At 39.0% G+C, this 27972-nt stretch overlaps 1 protein-coding gene across 2 annotated transcripts; it reads left to right on the top strand.

Moving 5' to 3' along the window:
- The first annotated feature begins 162 nt into the window (after positions 1-162).
- On the top strand, positions 163-25841 carry LOC102779793 (uncharacterized). Of its 2 annotated transcripts, none has more exons than XM_087850742.1 (18): positions 163-434; positions 3418-3595; positions 4391-4587; positions 6105-6208; positions 6523-6587; positions 7849-8107; positions 11209-11399; positions 12445-12570; positions 12672-12800; positions 14468-14590; positions 15605-15740; positions 16187-17601; positions 18645-19505; positions 20025-20362; positions 20507-20606; positions 21071-21581; positions 22276-22404; positions 23155-25841. In XM_087850742.1, the coding sequence occupies exons 2-17, from the start codon at positions 3434-3436 to the stop codon at positions 22389-22391; spliced, it is 4833 nt and encodes a 1610-aa protein (XP_087706868.1). In that variant the 5' UTR covers positions 163-434; positions 3418-3433; the 3' UTR covers positions 22392-22404; positions 23155-25841. The 2 variants fall into 2 exon arrangements, with proteins under 2 accessions (XP_087706868.1, XP_087706861.1); XM_087850735.1 differs by having other exon boundaries at positions 7846-8107.
- Positions 25842-27972: the final 2131 nt, after the last annotated feature.

Raw genomic sequence — 27972 nt, 5'->3', positions numbered from 1 at the left:
AAAATAAAATATATAAAGAATGTAAAAAATTAAAATACAGAGCAGTTTGTTCGCTACAGTTAAATTAGCAGCATCATGTTTCCACTGGCAATGGACGTCGCTAGGGGTCATCAGAGGTTCACACCCCCGCGAGGACTTTTCCCAAAACATTCAGCTGCTACGTCACCAGCTCCCGCCCCACTCCGCCTCGTGCCACAACGACTCCGGCTTGTCAGCTGCACGAGACGTGCGGCATCTCGTCTCAACCTATGAAAGCTGTCAGTCAACGCTAGCGTCTAGCTCCTCTCGCTTTAAACTTAAACTTATCTTCGCCGAACAGTGAAGAGCCGGAGCCTGGTTCTAACAGCGGGAACAGAGCCCTGTCACGCCTGCGTGTGTGAGAGTGTGTGCGCCTCCCCGGCGGCTGGCGCCCTTTGTAACTGAAGTAGTGAATGGTAAGTAGCTTTACTGCGTGGCTAGCTGGTAGCATCATCGCTACAGTTGTGTGTCATTCAGCGCTCAACAAACACTAATAGGCGGTAGAAAAGTTACTTTCGGCTGGTCTTACTGCTGCTGTTACTCACTCTCTACCTCCGTGGCTGTTAAAGTGAGATTTAGTTTGAAGTTGTCATTTGTCTCGTGTTGAGTTTTGAACCTCGTGATCAGGCCAGGGTCCAACTTCTGGCTCCCTGCCACCACCACCACCACCACCACCACCACCTCCTCCTCCTCCTCCTCCTCATCATTATTATGTGCTACATCTGCACATGTCCACCTCATTAAGAGACGACGTGCTTTTGTCCCTAATTAGAAATTAATGGTTATATTTCCAAAGTGTGTGTGTATAACATTCATCTTTGTGATTTTTTGTTTTATCCTACCTTTATGGGGCTGTTTTGTTTTTGTAATCGTGTTTCTATTGTATTTTATTTGAGGTATTCTGTTGTAGGTTGTGTTTACGATAAGATCTACGTTATTCCAAAAGCTTGACGTTTTTAACTGCTATAACGTTGAATTCCAAACGTCTACTTATAAACTTAAATAAGTATGGTGTGACTCGGTGAAATAAAACAGAATACAATATGACAAACCAAACTTTCCCGTTATGTACAGATTAAAGTCAGATAAGTATAAACAGAAGAAAAATAAAACAGAAATAAAATTGCTTTCTAAATGTAGTGCAAAGATAACAAATATCAGATGACATTATAATGGATCAGTACGACCGAATGTAGTATTCATATTTTATCTGCTGTAATGTACTAATTGTATATCTCATCTCCTTTTCGTGTACTGACATTCAGCACTTTATTTATTAAGGTGTCGTGAGCAATAGCATAAAATGATCACATTCTTTAACATCACATGTTTGATCATGGTCTTTTAATCTTTTAATCCCCCGATGTTTGTTTTTTAAAGAGTTGCTTTCTTTTGTCATGCCATTACTTTTTGTATAAGGCATTCTGTTTTCTCTGCCTGTTTTAAAGTGGAAAGAAAAAAACTTAATTTGTTGTGTTAATTATTAGTTTGAAGTTGGTGCCTGTTTTCTAACTTGTGGTAGATGAAATATTGAATGGCTTTCTCCATCTTGAAAGAAGAGGAAATAGATATGAGCAGGGGAAAGACAACATATGTTTTACTATCATGTGAAAAAGAAAGTACAGTGGTACATAAAGTCCTATGACAATTTTGTCACAGGACTGTATGTGCCTGAGACCACTTGTCCACTATTGACTCCTTCTTGACTTTAGGTTGTCTGTGGAACAAAAACACTAAAAAGTTCTGTAATTTCACCCTGACAGTCATGTGCTGTATTGTGAAACGAGCACTGCATGAAAAACCAGATTTTCAACCTCAAGATCACCTGCAGATCTAACCCAATCCTGGCAGTTAACAACTGGTCATGGTCTTTGATTAGAACCTGTAATTAGTAATGATGTTGAACTATCAAACAGAAAAGTTGCCAAACCCTCCCAGGTTGAGGCTTCTCAAACTCTACTTTTCTTTTATGTTATATTTTTATCGATTAGAAATGTTAATTTACTTTTATGGGGACACTTACACTCTGACTAATTTAAAATATTAGCTATAGCTTAATAGTGATTAATCAGATGAATCCTTACTTAAAGTAATTGATAGTTGCTGCCTTTAACACTAATCAGCTTGTGCACCAGTATACTGTTTTCAGTAATGCTCAGATTGGCGTGTCATCCTAATGAAACCGAAAAGACACTTAAGTCCCCTGTACAAAAGTGTTATTGTCCAGTCTTTGTAGTCACTCTGGGTGTTATGTGACTGGCTCCTCTCAGTTATAGTCGGGTATTTCTGCCAGGAAGCAGGTAAATAGTGACGTGACACGTATGCTATGACAGAAACTATGTGAGTTTGGTGTTGACAGCCTTGAGGCTGTAATGCAAGTCAAAACTGAGCTTTTAATTAACCTCTGTGAGTTTGTTTCAGGCCATTTCAGTCAGGCTTTTCTTCATTCCAATGCTCTCATCTTTAATTCTGCTTATCCGTGTCCAGGTGATGTTGTTGTTGTTTGTCTGTATTAACAAAGTGCTTGCAAATGCAATATTTTGAACAAGAGACTTTAAAACAGCCATCAGATGTGGCATTGTCTGAGGAAGAACCTTGACGTAAACTTGAAATTTGAGAGAGATTATATTTACTTTCAGCTTTCAGTGATGCATGAGCGTAGCAAGAAGGCTGTGTTGGGAAACACTGAGTCACAGCTGCCCAACAGTGACAACCAGTTTCTCCCTGAGGGTTCAAAGCCTTAGCAACATTCAACACAGGACGGAGTCAAAGGCAGATATGATTGAAGCTTGTTTAGATATACATGCTATCAATTGAATCCTCTGTACCAACACATGCATACGCACTTAGCCTTCAAGTTACTACATTTATTTTAGCAGCAGAGTTGATTTAGGTATGACTCATAATAAATTATACAGTACTATTTGCATTTGATTTACCAACATTGTTTTGTTTATATATGACAGATTGAAACTTAATCATGCATGGATTTCACAACCTTCCTTTATTCTTGCCACACTAATAGGCCAGTTCATGTTAAATAAAAAATATGAAAAATTGTAGAAGTAGATTGACAAATTTGTAGTAGGAAGCATTTTTATGACTAATTATAACACAGGCCACATATAAGTATATGACTGGGATTATAAATGGCCTATACTTCCTCTTTGTTCTGGTAAATCCCATGGCTTTATAAGCTGTCGTATTCTGGATCAGCCAACTATGAATAGGAAAGGTTAGGTAGCACCATGCCTTGTGAAGCCATGAACAGTCTGTCACCCCGAGTGCTTAGAAACCAAGTGACCTTTCATTTTTAAAAAGGAAATGTTTTCTTCTGAGGGAATTAAATAAAAATGAACTTTGATTCAAGCTCTTGATATAATTTTCCCACCCTTTCAGGCCCAGGCAGAAAGAAATGAGCTGGGCTGAGGAGGACTGGACAGTAGGGCTGTCTGGACGGGTCCTGCAAAAGGTGAAGGAGCTGCAAATCCATCATGAACGGCTGTCCAGGGAAAACAAGCAGAAACAGCTGCAGCTGGACAACATCCATACAAGCCTTGAGAAGCAAACTGTGAAAGTATGAACACTTATACTGTTCCTCACACAATTTACATGACAAATAACTGAAACACAAGTATTAGTAGCTTTGTGATTTGGTACTGTTGACTTTGCAAGTTTAGTTAAGGCTGTAAGAAATCATCTAACTTTGTCATGCTTCTGAACTGGACTGGATTTTTGGAGTCAGCCAGCAGGTTCAACCCAAGAACCTTGCTGCTGTGAGACAGTAGTACTAACTACTGCACCACCATAGTACCTGTTATGGTTGATGTAATGCTGCCTTTTCCAAAAACAATATGCTAAATCTAGATTAACATTAGGAAATCTTCTTATTGGAAGCTCAATTTGGAAGTTATCTAAAATTTAACAAGTAGCCCTGTATCTCTGTGATCAGTGAGAGCTCAGTCTCTCACTGACTGCTGACCATGGATCCACTGGCACTGGCTCAGGAAGCTGCTCCTGCCACCTGCTGTGGCATTGAGCGCTTAGACAGACCACAGAAAAATTACATAATCTGTAGGAAATAGTATTTTTTATGAGTGCTTCTTTAAATGCACACTTTTTCATCCAAATTACACAGAAGAATAAAATCATGCATTAGCTTTTCAAGAAACTTTATATATGAATGTAGAGAAAAAGTTGACCTACATGTTGCTCTTCAAGGAAATACAGTTCCTGTAATTTTAATCTTCTCTAAATAATATTGTGCAAATATTGTCATGAAGGGTGAGTCATCTGTAGCAGGATTTCCTTAAATAATCATTAAATATATGCTTCTCCCTCTCTCTCCTTTTTCCTCCTTTTTTCTGCCAAGTATGAGGAGGTACGTGTGGAGCTGCAGTCGGTGCAGCGAGAGCTCCAAAACGTTCGGGATGAGGCCACGACAGCGGTGACGAGCAGGGACCGCCTTGCGCTGGAGCTTCAGACTAAGCAGGCCCAAGTTTGCTCTTTGGAGGGCCAGCTAGATGCTGCTCGTACCCTCAACAACAAACTCACCCAGGAAATCAAAAGGTCAGCATGAGCTAAAAACCACAGAGGCAAGAAGCTTCTTAAATCCATCTGGTTTTGGTATTTATGTATTGTTTTCACTGAATGTTTGAAATATAGTGACGTTTGGTATTCTTAGGATAACTTAGTTTGAATTAAACTTGATAGTTAAATACAATCTGTCTTAAGGGGGCGGGGGGGGTAAAAAGGGAGGATTTGGAAGGTAAAACTAAAACTGATTGTTGGAACTACATGCAGCACTAAAAATCAGACAATAGACATTACATTTTGATAGTATAGGAAGCTGTCTTAAATGGAGATGTCCCAGTCAGCTTTTTGGATGTTGATTGGGTACAGTCCCTATATTATTCAATCTGATACTTGCATTAGCCAAAGTAATTGTTAGATATGTTTTCTTCTGCTCTGTTCCATTAATTTGCATGCAAGTGGCTTTATTTATTAATTAATTGGTGTATTGTACACTAACTGTTAATGGTTACCAGATCACTTTGTTTATAATTCACTTTTGAAAAACAACAGGTCTGACCAAAGTGCTGTACAATAAAACTAAATATAAAAGATGAACAGAGGCCAGAGGGTCAAAAAACCTGACATGAATAAGACCTGTAGAAGTTAAACAATAAAGGAATACATAAAAAGCAACTTAAAAACACAGTAAGCATATCACACTGGGTCAAAGGCCAGGGAATAAAAGTATGTAAACAAGATTTTAAAACGACAAGTTAAGGAGCCTGCTTGGCATGCGGTGGCATATTGTTCCACAGTCTTAGAGCTGCAACTGTGAAAGCTCTATCCCCTCTGATTTTTCATTATATTATCAGGTTATTGTATAAAACAGAAAAGTACTATTGATTACCATATACATGTAAATAAAAACAGAATGCAATGATTTGCAAATCTCATAAGCCCATTTTTATTAACAGTAGAACATAGAAAACATGTCATATTTTTAAACTTTAACATTTTACTATTTAGCTTATATTAGCTTATATTGAATTTGATGATCAAAAAGGTTAAGAAGGGTGGTTCTAAATAGGAACCGCTAGAGGAACATTTTGAACTAATTAGGTGAATTGACAGTTTCTCGGAAGTAAAAATGGGCAGAGGTTCACCAGTTAGTAAAAAACCGCATATATGTTCCTCAACCTAAAATTCTGAAGGCTCTCTCATCATCTACAGTACATGATGAGTTATGTTAATGTTTTTTTAAATGATTGTTGGATGCCACATATTGCTATGAATTGTGGGAGAGCATACTTTTCTTTCATAAGTGATAGCTCAGTGTAATCTTGACTAAAAGAGTTAAACTACATTTTGAAGGAACGGCTTTTCTCAGTTTGTAGAGAATTCCGCCAGCTGTTATCATTGTTTTTGCATATACTACTGGATCTCGTCCTTCAGCTAGGATGTTTACTAAGCAAATCTGACTTTTTGACCTCAGCCCTCATTTCCTGTAAGAAATATCTCCATTTCTCTTCCCACTCTAAACTCTTTCACTCTGTGTCTCCTTTCTGGGGCAGGCTGGAAGCCGAGCTAGAGAAGCTGCAGAACAGCATCAGGTCACCAGATACCTCTCTGTTTTCTACTCCCTGCTGGAATACAGGCTCGCCCTGGGAACACAATGGTACAGTTTTCTAAACTGTAAAATTATTAATTGGTTTAATCTCTATGGCAGTTTATTTCTAATCTTTTATTAAAACTCTTTACAGTTAAGAAAATTAAATAGTTAAACCACCAGAGTCCCAAATGAGCAGTGGATATAAATAAACCCCCTTGAGCTACATTGCTTTCCCAGCCCTCTACTCTCTAAGGACAGCTTGTTTGTCTTTCCTCTCGTCACTAAACCACTTGGTAATTTACAGCTGTTGTTCCTGTTCAGTTTTTGTGATCGGTTGTAGGTACTACGTTCAGTCCATATGCTTTGTTTTTGCCCTGTAGGGAGCCGACAGGAAGAGAAACAGGGGCACAGAGATGAAGGGCAGAGCCGGGCTTCTCACATCCGAGTAAGTCTGAACATGTTCTCACATGAGCTATGTGTAGGCTAATCCAAGACTGCTGTGGATTGTAGCTGAAAGCTGATGTTCTCTACTTGGAGGATTTAACTGTCTTATTAGCAAAGCAAAACATCCCTCCTTATTTGATTAGTTTTCCTTTTAGTCTTAAGTAATTAAGTCTTTCCAAATAAGTGGCCCAGATGGCTGTAACTGTTTCTTAAATGTGAACTACTGCAGCACGTGGTGCATTTAAAAAAAACAGATGAAACAACGTTGTACTTAATTTCTCTATTTTTAAACATGACAATGTAGTTAAGAGTTTTTATAGTTGGTTAAAGAGCATCAGTGTCTGTTATCAGGGTGTTATTTTATTTTTCAAATCTCATTCTGGCCTTGTGATAAGGACAGGAAGAATTCGTATTTTAAAGTTGTTCTGTCCTTATAATGGAGGTTTTTTTTCTGGTTAAATTTAGATGTTAAAAACAACAGCATGGCTCGCAGCTCTTTGTTTAACAGCAAGGTTCTTTCTTCTAGTAGTCAGCTGAAAGGATAAGATTGGCAGTATTATCAAAAATTTTAAAGGATGACCAAATCTAACTTTATATACACATTTTTAACTGAAGACCAAAAACTTTAAAAAGGTGAGAAATTTATAAGTTTATTCCTAAAAAATGAGACCAGTATTTTTTTAAGAAGTATGACTTTATTTATGGGTTTAATACAAATTACGTTGTCCCAGGTTCATCAATAATAATATGTACTTCAGTGCGTCTTCTGTGGAATGTTTTTTTTTTTAACTTTGTACAGAGGAATATGCTGTTACAGGCTTTCACTACTCAGACAAGCTACTAAGTTATTGCTGGTTTGAGTGTTTCAGTAAAATTATGCCCTGCTTCACCTGCTTGTATTTTTTCCTAATGTTCATCATAGTGTGCTGCTGCATTTGTTTGTACAGATCTGGCAGGCAAAAGAAAAGTTTTAGGAAAATACAACAGCAAGTCTGTGCTCTTACATCTGAACATTGACTTTTCTTTCACGATCTCTCATCCTGAAGCAGCATTTGAAATATACTAAAGGTGCTGTGCACGCTGAAGCAATTTCTCTTGAGTTATGAATAAAACAGCAGTTAGTAATTCTTAGTTGCATTAGTCTGATTGTAAAACCTTGAGTCCTTGAGACTTGTTTTTGTCGAGCCTCTTCCTGCTCATGCTGCTCCTCTTTTTTTCTTTTTTTTTGTCTTTGATTAAACCCTCTCTCATCTTTTCAGCAGCGGCTTCAGTTCTCTGAGACACCCACACCTTCATTGCCACAACAACAACACAAGAGCACACGCCACAGCCACTCACCCATCCAATCGGACACCTTCTCCACTCCCTTGGGTGTGTTTCCATGGGAACGGGATGACACAAAACCAGCAGCAAGGAGGCGACCTCCGCCCTCTCCCTCTTTGATGCCGTCCTCTGATGTCACAAATCAAGGCCTGTCAGAGCAGGGGGGTTATGGGAAGGACCGCAGGACAGAGACAGACAGTGAGTTGGGATGGAATTACTCTTTGTTATCCATTTGCAAATTACAGATATATACGCACGCAACTCAGGCCAGCAGCATTCATCCTAAAACAAGATTAAAAACCTAGCTGGATTACCAAAACAACAGGAGCCAGTATGGATATGCTATTATCTACTTAACTCAGTACCCCTGCTGTGGAACCACCCTCTGATTTCAAAGTTTAGATTTTAATTTGGATGTTTTGCAGTCTTCAGCAACAAAGCACACACACAGCAACTTAATAAGGAGCAGATTTGACTTTTTTTTTTTCTTTTAAACATTAGCCAGGCTTCTTTACGTTAGCAAAATTAACAAAATCTAAAACCACCATCAGAGATGGTGGGCTCAGAGTTGGCCTTGGTAATCACAATTTTTCCTTTCCCAATAAAGGCAAAAACTTGGTTACCTTGTTTTACAGAAACCTATGCATTGTCCTGTTATGTCTATAAATTCAATTAAAAAATGTCTTTTATGCTTCAGTGAATGAAGTCTCAGTTAACATAATTGTTTAGTTATGAGATTTTATTATGGCTCTAAAACCTGCTTGGAGAGTGCTAAAAATGTATGTATTTATATAATCCCCTCTACGATAACAGTGGTTACCAACTGTCTTTGTTAATCCAGGCTTGGTTCCTTAGGCTTCGTTCGTGCTCGCATAAAAGGGGTCATTTGAATCTTTGATTTTTTTTTTAAATAATTTTATTATTTTTTTTTATACAGCTGAACATTAGAGCTCTTAAATTTAAACCCTGGTCTGATATCGTTCCATGATGAGAGATGTATAGAAATCACTTCGATCTTTGATTCAATCAAAGAAATGTAAAATGACTGCAACAAATCAGGATCCATGTAGGTAACGTCTAGATTGCACTACTAGACTGCATGGTTTTCTTTGGTGGTAACACTAAAGCAAGTCTAAACAGGTTGCCTGCTTTCAGCTGAGAATATATATCAGAGTTAGAGCAAATTGCCAGTGACTCTTGTGTCCAGTTTTAATCTAAAGTCTTTCCAGTCTCAACTGCGTGCAACAGTTGAAACTAGTAATGGGTAGAAACTCTATGTAATGCATAAAAGGTTCGTGTTCTGTATTTAATTTGTTAAACTGTGTCAGCGTTATAAAATATATTTAAAGTAAAATAAAATCATCTTAACCTACCGTACATTAAGGCATGTTATGCTGATATAGCCACTGTGATGTCACACTGTTTAAATCATTTAAACTAAATATTTTCACTTTTCCTATCTTGGATGCGAAGTCTTGCGTTATGTTACTCTTACGTTATTGATAAGTGGTCAGTCAATGTGCAAACTGGATAATACTAATAATACTAGAACATGCCCATGCAGCAATATTGTTTGGTCTGTTTGTTTTTACAAACTTATATACTTAGTCACAATGAGTCAAGTAAAAGAAATAGGGGTGTTGGTTCTTGCTAACTAAATTGAAGATAAAAAAAAAATTCCTTGTGTGTGTGTGTGTGTGCCAAGGTGTTCCTGTGCCATATTCAGGTTTTGCTCTACTTTATTAATGTAATTTTAGCCTGTTGTTTTGAGGTTTCTCTACAACAAAATGACCTGATTCTATCCATGATCCTATATAGATAAGATTCTTCAGAGGCCTGAAATGTACCTGTCTGTCAAGTTTGGTTGCTCCACTCCTATCTTGTAGGTGGAGTTCATGGATTTTATGTCTAATAGTAAGATGATCTGAAACAAGTTACTGAGCCTGTAAAGTCATCAGGAACTGTTTACTGAGGTCACCCAAAGGAGTCACCCTCCTGCTGGACATTAGAAAAAATGCAGCTTTAAGGCACCACTGCATTTGCTTCATTTTTCACTGATGTGCATGCTGCATGCATTATTTGATGTTATCTATGATTATCCAGAATATGTTACCACTGTGATCTTTTCATACTTTGTTATATTCAAAACTCCTTTCTAATAGCCACTCTACCATAATTATACCATTATTCTCTCTTGATAGTACAACCTCTGGTGCTGATATTGCTAACCAACCTTGTGTCTATAGACAGGCTGTTCCAGGGCCTGGGTTTATTACAGCAAACACTTATAGCTTATGGTCAGTTTGTACAGAGGGTTTTAATTCTAAGCCAAATAAAGATTTAAATAAAGGACAGATGTACAGCAAACTGAGGTCAGATGAACTCTTATTGTTTAATTTACATAATAACAACAATAGATAAAATTGCTGGCAGGTGCCATAATTAACACTGCGAGGTCTCTCTGTTTGAAATGTGTTGCCCACTTCACTCAAAATATTATTATAAGCTTTGTCCAAATGACGAAATTCTGTCAGTTTTGGTTTACCTCAGAGTGACAGCAACATCAGTATAAGCGAACAGTGTTGTCACCATGAATCTCATGCACATGTGTAACCTCAGCTGCACTCGTTACATAAGAGGTTGTGTAGAAATGACTGGCCAGAGATTCCTCTGCCTGCTCCCAGGCCGGCTTCATGATGTAGAGTAACTCTTACTGCAGTTTGTAGTTGTGATGTAACACTGTTGCTCTCACCGGGTGTTTTTGTGTTTGTTCAGGGGAGGAAGGAGACAGGTCAATATGAAACAATAAAAGCTGCTGGGACACTGGCATGAAGGGTGGGGGTGGGGTTATAATGTTTACTTTAGGTGTGCCTTTTTGCAGCCATGTTTCTCCTGATAACAGAACATGCAGTTTAGGATTTATTCTGGCTACTGGGTAGGATTTATACTTGGGGTTGTATGTAGCAAAAAAACATTGTTCCTTTTTAGATTAGCAATGGAAAAAAATGTGATTATATTTGGTAGGTAAATATATGCCTGGAGAGATTTTAAAATGGGACAGTTAAAATATTGACAATGCATTACCTGCACACAATTGATTTTTATCCTTATCATCAGTCTCCTCCCCAGGCTGGATCTAAGTGCATCATATAGAGTTATAACTTTGATTCTTATAAATTTTCTCCTATCTCTATGAGACTAACACAGAATTTATAAACACTCTCTGGTAACAGGATGATGAGTGGATGAAAATGGATGGTTGAAATTATTAACCGTACTTCTTTCTGTCCATCTGTCAGTGTCGCCTCAAATTCAAAGTCGTATGTCTTCTCTGGAAGAGGAGTTGCTGGTGAAAGACAGGACGTTGAAGTCCATACAGAACGAAATGGCGCAAACCAAGAAGGAGCTCGCCGCCAAGGAGCTCAGCCTGCAGAAAGTCTCCAATGAGCTTAGCCTGGCACAGACACGTATGGCCCAGGACAGTGAACGGGTAAACACATGCACATATACTACTGCTACAGGTAGTGGTGCTTCTAGTACTACTGCTGAAAACAAACATCTCATTTCAGTGATAATGTTCCATATTTTCCTGATGCTCTGGTGTTTTTTGTTGATCTTATTTAACAAAACATTTCCCTGAAATATTAACGTGCTCTTTGAAAAAACTGGAAAAATGGTGGGCCTTTTTCCTGTTGTGCTGTAAAGCAGCCTAAAACCATCTGGTACGAATAAGTTGTGCGGTTGTGCTTCCCCGATTTAATTAATACCATCTCAGTGTGAGGTCATTCTAAATCACAGTTGAAAGACTGAAATAAACCAAGCAAGTCAACCAAAGAAAAAAAAATGTAACCGATGTGTTAAAAGATATAAATGCAATCCTGGAAGTGACTCATAATTATGTTTTACAAAATGTAAACACAAACATGTGGCCATTTAAACAGTTTAGTTACTGTGTGACTGCAGTATCTTTCACAAGCACGCACATTCAAAACCCACAAAGTTATCTTACTGCTACAGTGTTGTGATTTGGGAGGAGTTCTTTTGTAGGTTTTGTTTTCACAAGGAAAAACCTCAGTAATTTTTCCATTAACCAGTGCTAAATGATTAGAGCTGTTCTCACAAATAAAATAATAGCAGTAATAATGTTTATTTGTATAGCAAAACCAGCATTATGAAGTGTTTTATGCCCTCCATCTATTCATCCATCCAGCTTTTTTAGTGTTTCTCAATTTCAAGCTAGTGGGTGGCTTGAGCCTATCCTAGCTATCATTGGGCAAGACACGTGTCTAACAGAGGGCCCAGAGAGAGAGAGACATAGAGCAATTTATGCTCATATTCACACATGGGGTGTATGTGTTAAAACTGTCTATAAGTTGGAACTTTGGTTTGCATCAGGACAAAATTCTTGGAGATTTAATCATCTCAAGTCATAAGCAAATTAAATGCAAAAGATTTGCTTTGGTGATAAGAAGTCATCAGATGTATCATATAGAGCAAAACTCAGGTAAAGAGCTGCATATGTTTTTCCATGACAGGCGTCAGGAGCTGAGCAAAGACTGAAGCAGCTACAAGAGGAGCTTAAGTGTCAGAGGCAAAATGCAGAAAGCAGCAGACTGCAGCACCAACAGCGTTGCAAAGAGCTGGAGAAACAACATCAGAGGGTGAGATGAACATCAAAGCAAAGGAAAAGCATTTTTCATTTGATTTCCTTTTTCCCATAGATTGATGGATTCTATTGGGGTTTTTTTGTGTGTGTTTCTAGGATTTGACAGAACTTCAGAAGGAGAGGCAGTGTCTGGAGAAGCAGCATCAACAGGAAGTGAATAAGCTCAACCAGGAGCTTCAACAGGCTAGAACGCTCCACAATGCCCTGCAGGCCCAGGCTGACAAGGTACATGCGCACACATGTACAAGTATACGCTCAAAATATTACACATTAACCAGACCAACAAGTCCTCTAACATGCATCCAAATGCATTTATCAAGATAAAGTTGCTATCAGCACTGGAAACCAAGGACCAAAAAGATATGACATACTGTTTCAGTTTATGCTATTGTTTATAATTATACTATTATACATTCATTACCTTTCCTGTTTTTAGTATTTCCTTTCTCTGTCCTTCTCCCATCTTACCTTTTGCTTGTCCTGGGACTGTTTTTATTATATGGACCCAAGGTCAATGAATTTATCTCACTTTTTCTCCCACACTTTCTGCGTGCCTGTGATGTTTTCTCTCTCTCTCTCTCTCTTTTTCACTGTCTTCGACTCTGTGTTTCTGATTTCTCTCCCCTCCACCTGCTCTCCTCTCCGCTTCGTCCTCCTCTCCTCTCGGTTTCTCCCCCAGTGGAAAGGTTGAGCAGAGAAGGTAATGACAGTGTGACCGCTCAGTTTTTCTTTGTTTATGGAAGCTTGAACCACTCGGAAACTTGGAACTTGTGTGTGAGAAATGGAGTGCTCAGCAAAAGAAGGCGTGAAACAGTGGCTGTGGGATGACGGTGAAAGATTTGTATGAAGTGTTTTAAGGCATGTTGCATGAATGCAGAGTGCAAATTTTGTTTTTGGTTAAAAACCTTTTTTAAAAAATTATACTTTGGAAGTCTTTAACTTTTAAGGAATGATGTGGCACTAATTTTTTATTAGATTAAAAAAAATCTCTAAGAAAATAAATTTAGTCCATAACCTTCTGTGTATATATAAATACCGTCTTAACAATAGCTATTCAGTTTTACTAGTGTCCTTTAAACGTTACTGTAAGCTCTTTGTGAACCACACAGGTGTTTTCTTGTATCTGATAAAGCTACACTGTGTAAATTAACAATAGAAGCACAGTTTCACATATAAAGTCAGCAACATTCAGCTGCAGGTAATGAGCACTTTATACAGGCCTTTGTGGAATTTGCGTCTTACTATTTGTTTTTTTTGTGCATGCATGAAGTTTCAGTTATGAGAATCCAACACCTGATTAATGCGTTTTATAGTTTGTCTTTAAATATTTTTACATTTATTGAAATTCACTAAGTGAGCTGATAAAATCAGTATCAGATGTTTTCAGATTTGATTGGTTGTTAAACTACATGTGACATTTCATTGACTGAGAATTACTGGGTCACTCAATATTGTAACAAAACCAAGTGACTAATTAGTGACCAATACAAAAAAGTTTGTCTTTAAAGAGCTACACTGAAGTTTAAAATAATTAATTAGCAAATAATTTACTCAGTACTTCACAATATTGCTACATATATACAGTTATATGACTATAATGTGTAGAATTTTTAGATGAGAACTGGTGGGAAGCTAATCTACTTGAGTCTTTGCTGATAACCCCGAGAGAGGTAGAGGATATGTTAGACACATCAATATCTGTCCTGCTTCCTGTTCCCTTCACTGGCTGTGATTCCTGCACCTGAAACAAAGCAAACAAGTCATTCCCTTTTTTTCCCAGTTCTCCTATTGTTTTTGCTTTGTCTTCCCCCTACTTTCATTTCTTTTTTTAAATACCTTCTCTGTTTTGTTGTTTGGATTCATTCTCACTATTTCACTATTCCCTCTGTCAGCTTTCTCTACAGAAGCAGGCGCTGGAGAAAGAGTTGGAGACTCTGAAAGAGAAACTGAAATGGACGGAGGGACAGCTGAAGGAGAGCCAGAAGAAAGAAGCACAGACACAAGCCAAACTGACGGTAACACATAGTGATCATCAACTGATACATGCAGACGTTGTTAGGAGTCAGGGCCTGCATTAATTATTCATTAGATGAGCAATGGGTAATGACCATCCTTATGTGCCATATGTTAGTCAATAAGTGTGGATCCAGCTCATTATGTTTTATTAAAGATATTGGATTAGCGTTATCCTCACTGTTATTTAGTTGTGTCTTGTGATACTTGTAATACTACACACATCAACACTGACACAAATACAAGAAAACAGCCTTTGAATGGCTGTCTGTTGTAGTGCCCACTATGTGTGAAAGGGTTAATGTGAAAAAAAGACAGCTGCATGCAAGGGAAAAGAAATTCTTAGTGAAGGGCTGCTTCAGTGTGTTTCTTTACAGATGAACTTATAGCTGTGATTTGTGGAAACATTGTTACTGGACCAAATGGGGTAGCAGCTGGCCTACTGACTTACCTTGGCCAACGGGCCCTGGAATGAACTTTACATGATTAAAAGTCTTAGTAAAGCCTTTCTGATGCGCAAGGACATTTGCTATTGTTGTGTTTGTTGTTGTTATTGTCGCTAAGCTGAGAGTGCAGAAGATGTAAAACGCCCACATTTTTAGACTTTGTAGCAGTTTATTACATGTTCATACGCTTGCAACATAGTTGGTACTAATACTGCCTTCATCTGTAGCTTGTTTGAGGTTTCTAGCTGTTGAGACACTGTGTTTGGGTTGCTCTTAATCCATTTATATTACACACAGCATGTCCTCATCTGGCAGTCTTCTTGCACAATTGATAACATTTATAGTGCAAATATTACAAGGTCGAAAATATAGACTGACATTAAAGATGTCATGGCAGACATATTTTGGAAATCAATCAAATTTTCTGAAAGATATTTGAAAAAGAGGCCTTAAAAGTCCATCGTTGGTCATGAAGATTCCCTCCAGCTAAGCTGAACACTTAAAAATCAGTAAGTTTGATTTGACTGGATTCATCCCACCTCATTTGACTATCTTTGCTCTTTGCATTAGGAAGCTGTGCGTGAGGCAGAGGGCGTGGCTGTGACTCTGGAGCAGAGCAGGAAGCGAGAGCGAGCTCTGGAAGAGGAGGGGAGGAGACTTGCGGATGAGCGAGCTGACACCCTGCGTCTCCTGAAAGAACTACAGGGTGAGGCATAAACTGCGGGGACGAAGCCAAATCTGTTTATTAGTCATGGGAGATATCTGGGAGTATCTTGTCTTTCCTCCCTCCACAAGAGTCAGGGTTTTGGAGTCTCACATGGGCCACATGCTTAACATGAGCTTGTTGTACTGGTGTCCTTTAGTGGGCTTATTGTGATAATGCTGCCCTGTAGTAATTTATTATTTTGTGCAGCAAAAAAGGGAGATTGATTACTGAAGAGGGTGAGTCCTAGATTGTGCATGACAGTTATATACTCAATGTCATGTAAATTACTCTTTCACACATAAGACTTATCCCAGTGCTGCTCCCTGCTGGTTAGTGATAGATGAATGTTATCCTTTTAAAAATACACTTAACTTTTCCACTAATGCACATGTTTATTAAGTTTTTTTGTTTGTACATATTAAAAATGTTTTTCCTTTTAATTCTAGAGCAAAAGTCAGCACCTCCTCCACAATCTGTGCAGTTTTGCCCTGTTGGACAGAGTTTTTCATCTCAGTCTTCCTCATCTCATCATCCTCGACCGTCAGCCCAAACCAAGAGGCCTTCTTCAAACCGAGCTGAGCAGAGGAGGGAAGAAGAGGATGCACAGGAGAGAAGGACAGATATCAGAGCGTCTTATCCTTCTGACAGAGAGCCAGGAGAAGGAATTGACTCGGAACACATCAGTGCCTTAATCTCCCCAGACTCCTCAGAGTGTTTAAAGAGAGCAGGAGACAAAGGGAAAATTAATGAAGAGGAGAACAAAGTTGTAAATGAGGCAATAGAATGTGACGTCTCTCATACGCCCATCAACAACTCTAACGCTAAAGATCTTGATAGAATGATCAGTCTTGAGCACTCACTTAAGACACAAAATATGACCCTTTCTGCAGAAAAGACACCTGCTCTCAAGTCTGAGCAGACCGTTCCCTCTGAAGACCTCAAAAAGGAGAATGCAATGCTCCGTTCAGAGCTTCAAGATGTACGAGAAGAACTGCAGAAACGACTAGAGGACCTGGAAGCCCAACGAAGAGCTGAGACAGAAGCCAGGACCCGCCTTAAACAGCTTAGCCGCAAACACACCAGCCAGGCTGCAGAGAAAGAGGAGAAAGAAAAGGAATGGAAGACACAACTGGAGACTGAAAGAGCTGAAACAGAGAGGCTGAGGAGGGCGATGACTGCTTTGGAGGCAGACATAGAGCGTGTAAAGGAGAGGGGAAGCAAGCAGGAGGAAGAGAAAAACAAAGAACAACAAGATAGGGAGAGTGAAATGGTAGAGCTTAATATTCAGCTTAAAAAACAGCTGGCAGAGGTGAAAGCTCAGCTGGCTTTAGAGCGAGAGGAAAAAAAGAGAGAAGAAGAGGAGAGAAGCCAAATAATAAACACAGACGCTAATGTAAAGGAACAGCTGAGCATGAAGGTGGCAGAACTTAAAGCTCAAGTGGAAGAACTGAAGCAAAAAAGAAAACCCATACAAGAAGAGAAGCGCACAGATGCAAACACTCCCCTGACGTATTTGACTCTTCGTGATGACGAGCTCAGCTCCAACATCAATAGCTGTGGCAACACACTCCTGCCTTCACCAGAGCAGCACCTCCTTTTCTGCCAGTCCACCAACCAACACAACATGCTTGTTTCTCAGACAGCAGCAGACATCATCCAAGAAAAGAGCAATGTGATAGATGCCGAGCACTCTCCTCTGTCAGATGATGTTCAGATGGGCCGAATAGCCTCAGACCCCCAGAAGGCTGAGCCTACAGCCTCTAATTTGGTGAAAGAGGTGGAGCGACTGAAGAATGAGAATGCAAAGGAGACAGAGCGCGCTAATCAGTGTCAGATTAAACTGGAGGCCCTGCAGAGCCAGGTAAATGATGCTGGATATATAGATTAGTGCACTAAATTTCTCAAACCTAAGTATTTCTATATTAAATAGTCACTCTCGAATGTTCTGCACTTCTGAACAGCTTAATTCATGTGCCTTCACTGTACTTTCGTTTATCGCTAAATCTTGAATTCATACTGTACTCAAAAAAATTATGGGACACTTTAAAAAAACACATCAGTTGGCACACTGTAGGTCATTTTGTAGCACTCTAACAGTGCACATGCTCTTCCTCGTTGCACAGAGGAGCAGATTCTGGTCGTGCTGATGGGTTACAACCTTCTATGGCTCTGTCCAGCACTCCTAGCGTAACTGCATGTCTCCCTCTCTGCTACTCAACTGACCAAATTAATAGTCCTGAAGTTTAATCACATTGAAGCTAAAAAAAAAAAAAAGAATAAAGTGTTCCTTTATTTTTTGAGCAGTGTATGAATCGTGTTATTGTAAAGCACAATATTAAAATTAGAATATCATTATATAGATATCACTGATCTCACTGAAGTAAAAAAAATCAAATGTTACTTCCTTCTGTAAGTTATTTAAGAAATAAGATGGCCTCTAAAGGTTACGAAAGAGTTAATTAAGATTTGCCAGTCAAAGACAAACAAAAAGCAGGCAGTAAAAAAGAAAAAGAAAATACAGAAAAGTATAGGAGTCAATAAAACAGTTGCAAACTGTTTAAATGCAACCCGAGCAGATAGATAAGACTTTGGGTACCAGTTCAGTGCTAATCTGAGAAGGTAAACATCAGTCCTGATAGAAGCAAAGTAAACTCTGCATATCCAGTAAGGTGACCTGAATCTCTGTGTGGCCCTGATTTACAAGTGGTGATAATGATTTAAATTTACAACAGCAAATTCACTGCATTTATACACATTTTTCCTCAAGGAAGTAAGATTGGTTAAGAAAAAGGCCTTTGGTTTGCTTTTTTAAAATGTGTTTTGTGCTGTGAGCTGTGACCAGTGAAGTGCAGACCCCAGTGGTATTTTACTTTCTCTAGTCATCATTTCTTCTCTTCTTGTCAGGTGACACGTCAGACGCAGCAGCTAACCATGGCCTTTGAGAAGCAGAGTCAGCACATTGCAGGCCTTCTAACTGAGCTACAAGAGAAGGAGAGCGCCCTCCAAAGCCAAAAACAGGAACTACTACAAAGCAAGCAAGAGCTGGATGAACTAAAGAATGATAAAAAGGATGAGGTGAAGATGATGGTCAAAGAGGTGGAGGAACAGATACAAAGTGAAGAACAGGGAGATGAGAAGCCGGTGGAGAATTCAGAGCTCTCACTAAAACAGGAAAAGGAGAGTAGGGTCACCTGTCAAATTGCAGAGTCACTGCCTGAGAGTGACTTGAACGCACAGTGTGATGCAAGTCAGCCAGAAACATGTGATACTCAAACGGCAACACCTGATAGCAGTGAAGAAGCTAATAAAACAGGGGACCAGCATCCTGAATCTATAGACTCGAACAAAACTCAGAGTAACCCTGACTCTGCTTGTGTGATGGTAGAGACTGAGTGCGGTCAAAGCGGAAAAGAAGCAGATATCCTTACTGAACTGCTCACTCTCAGACGGGAGAATGAGCTGTTGAAACAAAGAATTGAGGGCCTGACCATCTCTGACGCACAAAACCCGACATCACAGACTGACGCTGAAAATCAAGACGATCCAACACAAAGCCAAAACACACCAAACGCTGCACTGTCCTGCTTGGCAGAAGACGGGACACTGAGTCTGCTGAATGACGTCATGACTGAGGGACTGGAGTCAAGTATGAATGAGGAAGAAGATGAAGGACAAGATTTAAAAAAGGAAGACCAAAGAAACACGAGAGCTGAAGAAGACCTGGAGGAAATGTCTGAGGTGCATGTAACTCAACTACAACAACAGGTAATGGCAGTGATTTTTTTCTCCTTCAGTTATGTGAAAAGATGAAAAGTGACAAAAATATAATAGGTTAGTTGTATAGGACTTAAAATTATACAAGTGGGCTAATGGAGAATGAGATGCTAGATGGTAGTCTTAACTAGTGGAAATATTTGGGTAATGGCACGATTTTCATCATTTTGGCTCTGTACGCTGCCAGAGTAGATTTTATATAAAGCAGTTAAAATCCAGTTGAAGTAGAGTCTTTCTACTCAAGGGCTTAAACAAAAATATAATTTAGAAATTGCAAATATTTATAGATACCCTCCCCTACTTTTAGGGGCTTAAATTGTAATAGGACAAATTAATACGACTCTTTCGCAGGACTGAGTATCAAATGATTTATGACATTAAAATATTCAATAAGATCTGTATTGCTGAATATAGAATTACTTTTTTTAATAATATTGTGGCTTTTATTTGTTTTATATTTAAGTTTTATGTCCGATTGATTCAGTCTACTGTCATTCTCCTTCTGTCCAGGTGGAGGCACTGCAGACAAGGGTACGAGCTCTCTCTGAGGAGACCCAGCAGCAGGCAGAGGAGCTTGCTGTATGGAGACTGGCCTCCCAAACAGCACCAACATTTGAGGAATGTGAAACCCATGAACTGACCTCTGCTGTCACACAGTCCCAGTCAAACCAGGAGCAAACAGATGAGATGATCCAGTGCTCGCCTCAAACTCTACCTGTTCAGGATTTGGTTCAGACACCCACACTGGATAGACAGAAGAGCCAGGAAACCGTCACAGTCATCAGAGAAGACGAGTTACTCGTTTCCTGCTCCTCCAACAGACTGCAGGGCCGCATGTTGTTCTCCAGGTAACACACAACACTCTGCAATCACAGAGATAACTTGTAACTGATCACACCTCTGTGTCTGTGTGTGTTAAACGCATATATTAAGTATATTTGTACAGTGTACAGGTATCAGCTGGAATTAACTTTTGCTTGTTTTACCACAAGACTGCAGAACAGCAACCTTGTTGAACCAAAGAGCCTCCATCCCTTTAAAACTGCTGAAATTTTTCAAGGATACAGACAGGACCCTGCCACAGCTGACCAGGTGATTTTTATAAATTGTCACTCACTTATGTACCAGACGGCTAATTGTCATTATGTAATTTAGTGTAAATTACAATGAAATAAAAGAGTCCTTTAAATTAAATAATTCTAGATAATTGCTAGTGGAATCTAGGAAGTCTTTTAGCCAGTCCACATAAAGGCATTTCTGTAGAGAAGTAAGCCTGCATATTTGGGGAAATTTATTTTTAATAATAAATGGGCCAGAACTGAGCTGCTCCTGTTGTAAATAGAAATTCTTATCATATTAGAGACATTTAAAATAGATGTTTTGTTTACCTATAAAATAAAGCATTTGTACTTTTACACCTGAACTTAAAACACCTGTCTGCCCTAAGTACTGAATAAAATGCAATGGTTTTCAGTTTTATCCTAGGCATATGCGTTTATTTGTCTACTAGATGAAATATTAATTCTTAAGTCACTTTGTTTTGTGTCTTGACTCAGGAATCTGAAAAAGAAAACCAGGAGATTAACTTCACACAATGGTCAGAAAATTGTCCAAAAGTAAGAAGAGACAGTCAACTCATCCAAATGACATTGGAGAAAATGGCTCAACATCACTCAGGCGAAGTCTGTGAGCCAGATTCGACCAAAACAGAAGCCAAACTAAACACAACGACTAATTCCTCAGACAGAGTTGTCAAGATAGAAATGAAAAGTGTCAGCAGTCAGACAGAGGAGAGTTTGAATCCTCTTGGCATTTCAACAGTATGTGTTAACACTCAGACTGAGGAGGAGGAAGAACAAGGTTCAGTGGATTCCCCTCCTGTGTCTCCTGTCCGGTTATCTGCGGAGGCGGCGTCAGGAGACAAAATCTTGTTTTCTGGTTCCTTCCCCATCCCGGCTGACCCGGCACGTTTGGCTGAAAGAATTCGCCGCAACAGGACGCAGCTGTCAGCTGCCTTTGACGACACAGAATACGAACCCTATGGCCTGCCGGAAGTCGTCATGAAAGGTAACTTTGTTGTTTGTGGGCCTGTAGAATGAAATATGGAAAAGTAATTAAAGTTATTTTGGAGGGAGTTGCATAAAACCTTTTTACCAATTAGTACAAAATTCTTCTCACAGCCGAGTCACCAGTTGATTCCAGCTTGCAAGCTGAAACGTTACATGGTTAAAATAGTGAAGCAGATAACTGCTAGTGAGCCAAATATTCCTTTGAGCACCTTTGAGTGATTATATTACCCCCCAAGCTGTAGCACTATTTGCCAGTAGGTTTACTAAAACAAATAAAATGGTGAAACTGCACAACCCTTGAAAACAAGACAAGAGTGTCCTGTTCTTTGTCCCCAAACAGCTTCACTTACATGGCAGCTCAACTTTTAGCTTCTGCTTGCTTGTGTCTGAATATTTAACACATTTTCTAAGATAGTGACAAGTAAATAAATACAGTAAGTAAGCAATGTGGCATTTTTCAGTTTGTGTTCCCGGGTACTGTGTGACCAGTTTAAAGTTCAAAATATAGATTGGATTAAAATTTGGTTTAATTTATTAACAGTATTCATAAGTACATACAGTCTCTGAGTATTTGTGATTCCCTGTGGGTTTCCTGTTTATGTGTTCCTTGTCTCTGTGCTTTCCCACTCTGATCTATTTTCTACTAACTCTTTTATTTAACCCTCCATCTTTTTCCCCTCTCCATCCTTTAGGTTTTGCTGACATTCCCAGTGGTCCTGCATGTCCCTATATTGTGAGAAGAGGTTTGTTGGGCACCGCTGTAGGACCTGTCTCCCAGAAAGACGACGAAAAGGACGAGACGGATTAAAACACAGCAAGAGGTAAACTCCAGACACTATAAAATAAAAAAACATTTTCAAATAGATTTAACATCCCAAGATATTAACAAAAAATAAAATAAAAAATCAGGTAGTAAGAATATACCTCCAAGTCCTTGGATCAAGTAGATCCAGATCAACTCTAAAGGTTAATTGGTTCAAACTTCGGTCAGCACCCATGTCTGGTCCATAATTGCATATTTTAGTCTCTCTCATTCACTTTATAGGGGGAAGATGAAAATCTGTCATGATAAGTTGGGCAAATGTGATGACTCCCTGTCTCCAGCAGAGGGATCTCACTTACTTTAAGGACAAAGCTGTTAATACTTTTATTGTCACTACTTTTTGTTGTTTGTTTTGCTTTGTTGTTTTGTTTGTTTTATTTAGTGCAAACACACAGGCACCAATAGTTTAGAATTTATGTGAAATACAGAAACCAGAAACAAATGTTGATGCTTATCTGGTTGCTTTTAATTTAACAAGATCACCATGTGAGTCATGCGTCTTTTTGGTGGTTCACACCTTTTTTAAAATATGCTTCTTATTCTAAACAGGGAAAAAATCATCACAGCCTTTAATATTTATCATAACAAAGGAAAATCAGGAGGTATTCAACATAGGAGCTGATTGTTAGTGGTAATGTGATTACTTATATAGCATGATTCCATATAACTCGGTTGAATCGGTGGAAAGGGATGTGGATTTGATCCAGGACTAAAATACTGCCTTGAATGTTCTTGTTTTTGCATACAGGTTTTTTTGCAGACCTTTTGGAAACACCTGACTCACCCTGGCTTTACCATGAACCTGAATAATGGACAACAGCCGCTGCACAACAGACTCAAAGCAATTAAAACCTTGAAACAAACACAGGAGCAGTTTAAAAAGCTGCAATCAGCTGTGGACTTCTTTACGTGTGTGTGCAGATAACTAGACCTGCACTGACAGAATAAACACCTCCACTGTGGATTCAAAAATGTTTTAATGGCCTCTAGTTTATCCACAAATTACCACATGGAGACTTTGCTGTCCATCACAATGGTGTCACTTTACACTCACCTGTATATTTAGGTACTGAGGTGGTGGTTTAGTGATGCTTGTTGATGTTTCTTGAACCACTTATCCAAAGGGATTGTTTAGCTTTTCGTAACTCAGAATTAAGTTATGGGCCTAGCCCGCTCTTACTTTGCATGAAACGGTGCCTAGTTGGTGTTTTTCTAAACAAGCACTTGTCAACATAAGTTTGTTTTTCAAAAGGGTCAAGCCAAGGAAGGCCTGTTGTGGCAAATATGTTTGAATCTTTAAACCATTTCAGGTGGCTTATTTTTGGACACTTGAATGTGTTTTTGTAGAGGTGGTGTTAGGAAAAAGATGTGTGAAAACATATTGTGAGTGTATGAATTATTAGCTGTGAATTTGCACCTTTGTGTCCCTATCTTGGTGTTTCTGTTTGTCTCTGTGTGGGGGGGATGGAGAGAGACTGGGATAAGCTTGTCTATGACTCAGTGTAACCTGGATTGGTTTCCGCTCCATGTATGGTGATACACACTGCATTCCCACTCTCCTCCCTCTCCCGCTCTGCTTCTGTGTCTTACACTAAAGCACTCTCAGTAGTTACACAAAACAATATTCCCATAAACTAAACATGTGAAGCTTTTCTTTGTTAGAATTAGATGAACTAAGCTGGTGTGTTATAATGAATAGCTTTTAATTTATTTGCTTTTTCCTCTTGCACATTTGTAGATAACATGTAAATCGTTTTGTAGTTGAGTTGGGAGAAATGTCAAGTTTGTTATGTACCCGAAAACAGCAGATTTTCACCATTGTGTTTACAGGATTTGATCTGGTAAAGGATAGGTTCTTAATTCTACTTAAAGTTATACTCACAGGTCCTCATGTACATTGAAGGAGTTGCATGTTGTAGTTAAGTTTGGTAAGGTTGGTACCAAAGGTTGGTATGACCCTTGAACAGACTCTGCCTCTGTGGAATATTTACTCTAGACACTTGCAGCCATATTTCCAGAACTAATTCATAAAATTTTCTTTGTGTTGCGATAGCTACTTGCGTGCCAGCTGGCTGTGTGGATGCCAGTCAGTCAGAACAGTTCCTGGAGAGTTTCTGTTTTCTCTTGGCTCTTCTGTTTACCCCCTTGACATTTGGCTTAACAGACAAAATGACACCAACACCCATGCTAACTAGCATATTGGTATATCTTACTTGGCTATGTCACTGTAAACAGTTCAGCCACAATAAGGTTCCCTTCTTGCCTCCAACAAAGCTCTCAGCACAGACGCTGGACCTCTGGGGTGTCCATGGTGTTTGGCACCAGGATGTTGACAGCAGATTATTTGAGTGGGGCTTCCATGGATCTGGATTTTTCTTGCATGTCCTGCGGCTTCTTAATTGGATTTAGATGTGGGAAATTTGGAAACTTTGCCATGCTCCTCGAGCTGTTAGAGAAGTTTTCTCAATGTAATAGGGATGGGCAACCATGTTAAGGTGGGTGTTAGTGTCAAAGTAACACTCACGTGGCTGACAGGACCCAAAGTTTCCCTGGATAGCATTATAATCAGATATTTAGGTTTATTCTTTTACCTTAGACCAACACTTTTTTTTCTGAAGATATATTCGCACCTTTGACTCTCTCTTTGTATCAACTTTTAAGGAAGTTAGATAAAAGTGAACAATGCAACTTTGATAATAAATGATGATTGTGCCCTCCGTTATAAAATTTGTGGGTCAGAATGTTTGGGCCAAAAATGGACCAAAAAGAAAGAAAATGCAGAATTATTATGTTGCAAGTACAGTATCTGCTGCAATCCACTAGAATGAAAACATGAATTTTTACATCCTGGTGTGACCCACCACGTGAACATCCAAAGTTCATGTTTATAGGTTAGAAAATGTCCAGAGAAAGGTGAGCTTAAATCAAAAAAAAACAAAAGGAGGGAATTTCATTTACAAGTCCAGCTTCCAAATTTTAATTTCAGCTTAGCCATTTATGAAATGCTTTGCTGTTAAGGACAGGAGGAAGTGGCCATTTATTTGGTTATATAGATAACAAGATATGAGTATAATTTTAAAGTAAACTATATTAAAAACAGTGAATCTCTCCTTTAATCCTGGCTGTGCTTTCCTCCAGTGATTTTTAGTTTGCGTCACATCACATTTGTTTAAAATGGAGCGATTTTTGTTTTTATGTTTACATTTTATTTAATGGTAGAGTACTTTTTGCTTGTAAAGTTGTGACACACACACGCAAACACCTCACCTCACTCTCAGCCGCCTTCATAACTCTGGGATCTGTAGTCTTTTGGCACCGAGGTGTGACCCTGAGTGGGGAAACTTAAATTGTATTTGTTGCCTTGTTTTGGACACTTTTATGTGAATGTATCTGTGTTGTGTTTGTGATTAGAATAAAAGGTTTGCTTTTATTAAACCGCTGTCTCTCTGAGCACTATGTTGGGCTGTGTGCTTTGTATTTCAAGGTCTGTTTAGTTAGCTGTGTGAGAGAATATTTTTGTTTTTACTGCTTGCCTACAATTAAGTCTAAATGAGTGCCCCGGTCCAATGAAGAGAGCCTCAAAGTGTTTTTTAAGTGGAATATCTTGGTTAAATCACATAAGTATTTCCGCAATTACCAAAGTCCTCTCCCTTTGCCTTTCGGTCACAAATGTGTTGTTGACAAGGTGCTGAAAGCTTACAAGAAGCAGACTAGAATCAAACACTTGAACTGAAGAGTTGTTCTTTTCCAACTTTAGAGCCTGTGTTGTTTAATGATGCAATTCTGCCCTTAGTGAATGAAAAACTGTGTCTGCAGTAACTGACTGTGAAGAAACAAGTGTCTCTTTGCTCCTTAAAAAGAGAGAGAATGGCGAGATGAAGGAATCAGAGAGCCGAACCTCCCCGCCCCCACCCAGATCCAGCTCAGGAAACTCCGGGACCTCTGCGCTGACGGCACTTAATCACACTCGTAGCACTGTAATAGACTCCTCATCCACTCTCACGCCTTGCCCCTTTATCTTCCCCTTCTCCTCCTCCTCCTCCTCCTCCTCGTCCTCCTCAAGCAATCTGCTGTCCTCTGTCAGAGTGATGTAGAGTCACGAGAATGGGGAAACACCTTCCAAGGAGAAAACACACATGCACAAGTGCCTTCTCACAACACACACACACATATATACACACACACACATGCACACAGAGCTCCTTCAGTGCTGAAGTGAAACAACTTGTGCTGCATGAACTTGGACAGCCACATTTCTCCAAACTGAAGGTAAGATGTGCAGCAGTGTCTTTCAGGGGACGAACTGTGAGCTATAATGTTAGTGCTTTTTGAGGAGAGACTGGTCTGTTGATTTCAGGTTTGTCATTTAGTGTGTGGTTTAAAAGTCGGTTTACATGTATAGACTGTCACACTGATTTTAAAAAGAGATGATCAGTCCTCCTGCTCCAGCAGGTAATTTAACAGCAAAAGTCACTCTTGAGATTTATGCGTCAGTCTTCCTACATGTGCGTTTACTCCGTTTGATAAGCATTTCATTGGAAATATTCTTTCTTAGATTTGTTGCCTCAAAGCAAAATGTCAGGCAGTTTCTTTTTTTTTTTTTTTTTTAATGCTGCTTCTCTAGCCCCAAACAGTCCTGTCATTATTTCTGTGGATAATTTTTTTCCCAGAGCATGAAACCAGAGATCCAGAGTCGTACCCTGTGATCTCCTTCTGACGTCAGTGTTGGCTCACTTTTAAAAAGGGGAATTCTTTAGGGGGGTAATTACATCTAAAGGAGCTTTATATTCTCCTCACACTGTAAATTCTTTAGCAGATACTACAGTCTTACCCACAGACAATCCTATTCATCTCTGGAGGCTGATTCAGGTTTATGGATGAGAAAACATCTTTGTTTCTCCAGCTGTGGCAGATACTTGTGTTGATTGATTTTCCTTTTTTGTGTTAATTTCATGAAGTACAAATAATACAGTCACCAAAGCCCCAGTGTCTTGTTAGCATCATCTTTGCTGTGTCCTTTTTTAGGGTTTTACAGACTCCGCTGCTGTAGTTATTTTAATACAACCCAGTAATCACAAAATCTGGATTTTTTTTCCTTATATGTTTTCTTAAAAAAAAGCTTTCCAAAGTGGCAACTCTTCTGTGTGACACAAACTAAAGCAGTGATAGCATCAGTGAATAAACACTCATATTTTATGTTAAACAAACTATGAATAAACACCCTGAAGTCTTTCAAACAAAGAAATGGACGGCATGTTTTTGTACAGTGTGATGTTATTAATATTTTGGATCGATTAAACCCTTGAGAGATACAATTCCTGACCCTGACAAACCGTTACGAATTCTTATAAAACTCCAATAACAGAAAACCAAAAAGACTTATTTTAGGACTATTAATACTTAGTCTCAGAGACTCCAGAAAGAGTTTTCTTTATGAACTACTTGATGATGAGAATTTATACTTGAATATTTTTACGATGCAAAGTGTTGTTCATTTTATAGTGTGACAGAGGTCTCCAGCTTCACTAAGAGTTTCTAGTTTACATCTTGGATTTGTACGTTTCAT

Source organism: Neolamprologus brichardi, chromosome 2 (genome assembly GCF_056152115.1).
Source record: "Neolamprologus brichardi isolate AB-2024 chromosome 2, ASM5615211v1, whole genome shotgun sequence".
Taxonomy (NCBI): Eukaryota; Metazoa; Chordata; class Actinopteri; order Cichliformes; family Cichlidae; genus Neolamprologus; species Neolamprologus brichardi.
Note: the sequence above shows the minus strand (reverse complement) of the source record. Positions and strands in the feature narration are given on the sequence as shown.

Excerpts from the sequence above, each read along its gene's own strand:
- LOC102779793 (XM_087850735.1), top strand. The coding sequence starts at position 3,434 with ATGAGCTGGGCTGAGGAGGACTGGACAGTAGGGCTGTCTGGACGGGTC. Across the intron at positions 11,400-12,444 it reads TGGCCCAGGACAGTGAACGG|GCGTCAGGAGCTGAGCAAAG; the intron begins GTAAACACATGC and ends TTTCCATGACAG. Across the intron at positions 17,602-18,644 it reads TGGAGGCCCTGCAGAGCCAG|GTGACACGTCAGACGCAGCA; the intron begins GTAAATGATGCT and ends TCTTCTTGTCAG.